This window comes from Cydia splendana, chromosome 1, assembly GCF_910591565.1.
Source record: "Cydia splendana chromosome 1, ilCydSple1.2, whole genome shotgun sequence".
Classification (NCBI taxonomy): Eukaryota; Metazoa; Arthropoda; class Insecta; order Lepidoptera; family Tortricidae; genus Cydia; species Cydia splendana.
The window spans coordinates 33,665,861-33,672,626 of NC_085960.1; the positions used below are offsets into that span (position 1 = coordinate 33,665,861).

Below are 6,766 nucleotides of genomic sequence, written 5' to 3' on the forward strand. Positions count from 1 at the left end.
ATAGAATTTTTCATTTGACTGAATTACACACATTTAACCTCTCGTGTGCCGTGATTATTTTTTTCTATTATTTTCCTCGTACGCGGATCCGCGCTCCGGCATACGACGGCTTAAACCTGGATTCTTTGACTGCTCCTTGCACTCGGGGGTATGGTATCAATATGCCCCGTTTTCATGACGGTAAATTGTGGGAAAGATAAGACTAACGTGTTAACGTGTTAGGAAAGTTTCTTTTTTAGCTTCCTCCGTATAGTGTGCATTCAGCTATTTTTTATCTTACCGAAGGTTGATAAGTACCGTGTTAACATTACCTTTTGTCTCACTTTCATCGAGGTCGCGGGGTCGTTTTTGTCAACCAATTTTTCAATGACACATTTACGAGCCAATTAAAAAAGTATCCGACGAAAGATTCTTTTCACAGTTAGGCCTACTGTCCACGGAAGCTGCATAGACGCGTATTCGTCATTGTACGCTTGGCGTACGCTTGCTCGCAGCCTACATACAAAACCGCATAACTCTGTTCACGGAGCGGCTGACGCGACGTTGACGCTCCGTGGACAGAGTTGTGCGGTTTTGTATGTAGGCTGCAAGCGAGCGTACACCAAGCGTTACTCGGTCACAAACACTCGCGCTCAATCGGATCGACAGGTGATGGCAACTTAACACGGGTGATGTCTCAGTTCGTTCAGCTGCGGGAGAGGTGTTTGTGTCTGGCGGTGGCTTGGGCGTCGGTGGTGGCTTGTGCGGGTCAGTAGCGGCCGGCTCGGGAGTTGCGCGGCGCGTCCCTCCTGCCGCCGGCGCCGGCGCCGCGCTCGCGGCTGCGGGAGCGGCGCGGCCGGCGCTCGCGCGGCGAGCGGCTGCGCGAGCGCCGCCCGCCCTTGCGACGCGAGTATAGGTATCTGGAAAAAAAGACAAGTCAGTTGTGATAAATGATAAACTTCCGGGACTCATTTGTAAGAAAATGAGACGTCTATCCCCCTTATTCATAAACGCGCTACAAGCCTCAATTAGCTAATAATCGTTTGTCTTTATATGTCATTTTGACTTATGTATTTGTGAGAAAGGGATAAAACATAATTTAATTTATAGTCTGTTCGAGAAACGGAAAACGGTGAAAAATAGACATAATACTCCTAATAATACGTGTGATACCTCATTAGATTCGTAATGATGTCTAGAAAAATGTATTCGAAGCGTGTATTAGCACACAAAAAATTACAAAAGTTGTTAACAAAAAAAGGGAGAAAAAGGTACCTAGATTTTTCTTATTTCCCAAATATCTCAAAAAGTATTAATATTTAAGAAACTAAAATTAATATTGAAAAAGAGGAGGATATTTCCAATCAAACATTCCATACTTCAAGAACTGTATCTCCATTATGTATACTTTTTATTCAACGCTGAACACAGCCCTCCGCGCCTCATTTTCGGGAAACGCGCCCGGCGTGAAAAAGCGATTACGTAACATTAAATATAATTTTAAAGGTATTAAATGATTTTTCACCTCAGCAGCTCGAACAAGGGTACTTTGCTTCTTAAAAACAGTGAGCAAAATGCGTTTTTGCTCACTGAGTCATTTTGTCTCACTCAGTTACAAGTCATTTTGTCTCACTCAGTTACAACTCAGCCTCAATTACATTCAAGTTACCTTTATAGTCAAATGTCATTTCAACATGCGGGGTCTAATACAAGTTCGATATACTGGGGTTCTATTATCTCTGTCCCTCTAGGTATGTTCTCACTGCTTAGGGTGAAAAATTTTGTGTACTACACGAGATCAAAGTTATTTACATCTCGTGCGCTTTTGAATCCCTTACTACGCTCAAGATTCTAAATTAGATTCTAGATCTATTAGATCTATTATAGAATCGTTCGCTTGCACGGGACTCAAAATAAGCACTCGAAGAAATATCAAACTTTGATCTCTTGTTATACAAATAACTATTTTTTTTTTAAATATGGTGTATTTAAAACATGTCACAAATGTAATACTTGTAGAAATTTATCTTAAAGTTATTTTTTCAACAAGTTAGGCAATTGTTAATGAACAAAATTTTCTCGAAATTCCTTCTTTATTGAAAACGAAAAAAAAATGTGTAAATAACTATTGTAAAATTTCTTGCTTTCTAGAGCTCTTCTCATATACATGCTTAATAAGATCACGTTATAAAAGTTCTGAAAAAATTAATAGTTTGGTTATAATATTGTTTTATATTTTACAATTTTACCTTGATTTTTCGTTTTTCGACAATTTTCTATGTTATTCTAAAACTTATTTTAAGCAAACTATTAATTTAATTAAAACTTTTATAATGTGATCTTATTAAGCATGTATATGAGAAGGGCTCTAGTAAGCGACAAAATTTTACAATAGTTATTTATACATTTTTTTTCGTTTTCAATAAAGAAGGATGTTCGAAAAAATTTAGTTGATTAACAATTGCATAACTTATTGAAAAAATAACTTTAAGATAAATTTATACAAGTAGTACATTTGTCAACATGTTTTAAATACACCATAATTTTTTTTTAATTTTTCAAGCAATATTTAATATCTTTAAAATTATATTTAATGTTACGTAATCGTTTTTTCACGCCGCGCGCGTTTCTCGAAAATGAGGCTCGGAGGGCTGTGTTCAGCGTTGAATAAAAAGTATAAATAATGGAGATACAGTTCTGCAAGTATGGAATGTTTGATTGGAAATATCCTCCTCTTTTATATAATATTAATTTTGGTTTCTTAAATATTAATACTTTTTGAGATATTAGGGAAATAAAAAATATCTACTTTTTTCCCCTTTTTTTGTTTATAACTTTTGATATTTTTTGTGTGCTAATACACGCTTCGAATACATCATTACGAATCTAATGAGGTATCACACGTATTTTTAAGAGTTTTATCTCTATTTTTCACCGTTTTCCGTTTCTCGAACAGACTATTAATCAGGCCCGTTAAATTTTATGAATAAGGGGGTATATGTATAGTGCCGAATACAGCCTGTGTAACTTAAAAACGAATTTTTACTGATGTAGTTGCACGTTATGTTTTCCTACTCTGCCTTTATGCCTTTTTAAAGCGACCGCGTGTTTGCCTCGCAGAAATATGATATATTAACTAGAGGCCCCTCGACTCACCTCCTGAGTTCCCTAGAGATAGGCTTAAGGTGCATAAAGTTGCAAAAGCCGGAGCGGGTGCACTCGCCCATCTCGTACTGGCGACAGCAAGCCTCGCGGAAGTCCGTGACGGGGGACAGCTCCGCGTAGACGGGCCGGCCGCCGAACCAGCGGTTGTTGAGGTCGTTCACGGCCTTCTCCGCGTCTTCTTCGCGACGAAACTGCAAAATCATATAAATTATTGTAAGCAACAAGGCACTGCCATGAGCCCCATCAGCACACTACAGATGACTGAACAAAAGTACATGGTCATAGTCAGTAGTCATTGAGGGTATACTTGGAAATGGTTGAATAAGCTCTTAATTAAGCATATTTTAAACAATGCCATTTGCCATTTTTGTGAAAAAGTCATTTAATAAAATGAGAAATCTTTTCTTCTTGTTTCCAGATTGAGATTATATATTTGCATTACATTCACAAGCACATTCAGTGTCTAAATTTGCTTGAAAATGTAATGAATTTCAATATCTTTTGTCAAAGAGTCTCCTTGCCAGTAAAATAAATTAGTAGAAGGCCAAAATAAAATGTTGTCAGTCTATATTTAATACTCACTTTAATATAAACATTCCCGACTAGGTGATCTCCCAAATTGTCACAAACATTCATTTCCTCAATCTCTCCGTATTTGTCTTCGCACTCTACAAACACATCTTCAAAGAAATTATCATAGTGCTCCTGCATCTCCTCATCTGACACATTGGCTACAACCACTGTAACAGAACAAGAAAAATATATTGTATTATCATTTGAATTGGATAGGATTACTAGATTAGATAGGAAATACTATTTGAAGAGGGGAAATGAATAATGCGACCATTGCTTTAGATTGGAAACCGCCGGACAGAAGAAGCCGTGGCCATGAGCACACTAGGTAGGGTTGAGCTGGAGCGGGGCCAAAAGGTAGATAGGAAGGCGTGGCGCGAGCTTGTGAAGGCCCTTTGTACCTCTAGGGTGCCATATGAGAACAACATCATTTGAATTAGTATCTAAATAAAACTAAGCACACAGTTTAAGCAGATTTTCTCCATATGTGTTGAAGTGTAGTCAAAGGTCCCACTTAGTCGCTTACCATAAGGATGAGATTAGCTTGTATCTCTATACAAATAACCTGTCAAAGCGTCCTTATGGCAAGCTACAAAGTGGGACTTTTTGCTTGGAAACAACACATGTTTTCCTTCAGGAAGATTTTAGTAGCAAAAATCAAGTAATACTCTATTCTCACTAGTTCTAAGAACTGCTACAAGCATGGGAAGCAGGGGATGGAGCCCAAACCTCTTGTATGAAAGTTGCTTGGTAAACCACTCCATTATTGAAAAGTGGAAGCTTGCACGTTGCTCTGATGTGCAAGCTGGATGTCACTATAATATGCGCATAGTGTTGTCTCACTCAAAGATCAGAGCTCAAGGCGCCCATGTTAAACAAATGCAAAGTCAAACATGAGCAGCCTTAGAGCATGTTGGTTATTACTCTGGAAGCTCAATAACGTGCTGCAAGCCCTGTTGGACATGCTTAAGTTTAAACAATATTACTTACAATGGCTACCATCAGCAGACTTGGCAGAGTTTTGAGGATTCACATAAAGGTTTTGCAGCAACACTGTTTGAGAGAATGTTGGCTTGTTATGAATCCGAGAGCACCTGTCTCCATGACGACACGCTCCAATTTTGAAATAAAAGGAGCAGTTGACCCTGTAACATAAAGATTTATGGTTATTTTATGGTAGCAACCAAAGCCAAATTATGAGGCAAAACTACAAATAGGTATTTAGTTTTAAAAGAGACCATACACTTATAACCTGCATATTAACTGGAAACCCTACTTATATAGAGTATAAGCTAGTGCCCACCTAATCAAACAATTATAAATGATAAAATTTAGAAAGTTCTAGTTGATAGGTTATTTATTTTCTATGAAACTTGGAATGTTTTATAGAACTGAGAAAATGATGATATTATAAAGCTATGTGTTATCATGAACTATCTGCATTATAAATCATACTGTTACAAAAGATCCTGTTTGACGATAACTGAAGAGTCAACCATGGATTTCAGGTGTTCATGATGAAAATTAAGTTAAGTAGATCATAACCTCTACGCATCGTAATAATAAAAATTAATCAGAGGCAGTAGACATTTAGATTCAAATACAAAAACTTACTTGTCTTTTTCTGTGCCAAAGATAGCAGCTAGATACTCCGCCATGGTATTAAAACGCCGTTGATGACGGGTGTAATGCTGGCTTAGCTTGAGCTGCTTGTGTCAAGTACGATGCACAACAAAATTACCATGAAACGCTATAACGGTTATAGTTCTTATTATATCACTTTGCTTATATTGGCCTGCTGAACAAGCCGCCGTACATTATCGTGCTGAAAAGACAAAAGTAATAATGTTTCGCTCAACAAAAAAGAACATTAGCGGTAATCGCGCCGCTGTCCGCCATTGTGGCATTACACAGATAAGAAATCAGGAAATTTCATGATTGCCAACATTAGAACTCTAATGGGCTCTACAGCACTCTACAGACTTGACCAATTATCGATTCATTGCCGACTACTCAGTTGCAACGAATTCAATAGATCGATTAAATGCAGCAATGTATCAATAATCGCGGTTACAAAGTGTTAAAACAGTAAATTCATTTCAATTTTTATTAATGTTTTATATGCAGCGAATTAAATATAAATAAATACAATTATTTGGTTAACTTGTATAAAATAAAAACTTGTTTATTCTATAGATACCAGAAACCGAATCCATATGAGTATTGCAACATTTGCACACCCTATTTCCGATTTTTTTCCTCTTGCTTGCTCTTCCTTGACTTCCTTCTGTCACGCTGCGTGAGTCGTGTTGTCTCGTCGCCGTCGCGCTGTGCGGTTTTCGTGGGCGCTACACAATGTTGTAATCGACCATACAGCACCTTCAACATTCTTTAAATTTTAGAACAGAAATATATACATCACCCGCTAACGTGTTGTGCAGTTAATAGTTGATAAATAACGGTCGCCGTTTTGGCAGTTATCACATGTGTTGAGTGTAAAAAAAGTTAAACATCCAGTGCGAGAGTAATTTTCTGATAAGTTTTATATGAACGGCCGTTAGATTTCTCGTTGCAAATCTATGGGAGATAACTGGTTCTACGCTCACGTAATAAGTGACAATGTCTTTCGAGTCTCCGCTTGACAGATTTTGCGGCTCCAAGTTTTGGGTAAGTCCTTATTTATTTTGGTAATCGTGTTTATTCGAAATATTTTTAATGTATACTTTCAACTACCGACAATAAGTTAAAGGAAACATTGGCATGATAATTTTAACTTTCATAAAAAATAATATTATAAGATGTTTATAATGTTTCTGAATAACGATTCTGTGCGAAATAATACAACTGTGAACTAGTTACATATTTGTATTTGTTCTGATTCAGAGCGCTAAAATAGTCTTATGAAGGTAAATAATTTAGTAGATACTTATCTTGAATGTACTACCTATTGTTTCTGAAGAATATAAATCATAATTATACAATAACTTATCCACTTTTCTATTGCTTATTATTGTCACCATGGCAATCTCTCAAGAACCACAATGGAAAA

The 6,766-nt window shown here is 37.1% G+C and overlaps 1 protein-coding gene across 1 annotated transcript; it reads right to left on the reverse strand.

The window, feature by feature from the left end:
* Positions 1-733: 733 nt before the first annotated feature.
* LOC134793915 (splicing factor U2af 38 kDa subunit) lies at positions 734-5,634 on the reverse strand. The gene is made up of 5 exons (XM_063765631.1): positions 5,332-5,634; positions 4,708-4,862; positions 3,727-3,884; positions 3,136-3,335; positions 734-899 (listed from the first exon to the last, which is right to left on the reverse strand). The coding sequence occupies exons 1-5, from the start codon at positions 5,373-5,375 to the stop codon at positions 749-751; spliced, it is 708 nt and encodes a 235-aa protein (XP_063621701.1). The 5' UTR covers positions 5,376-5,634; the 3' UTR covers positions 734-748.
* Positions 5,635-6,766: the final 1,132 nt, after the last annotated feature.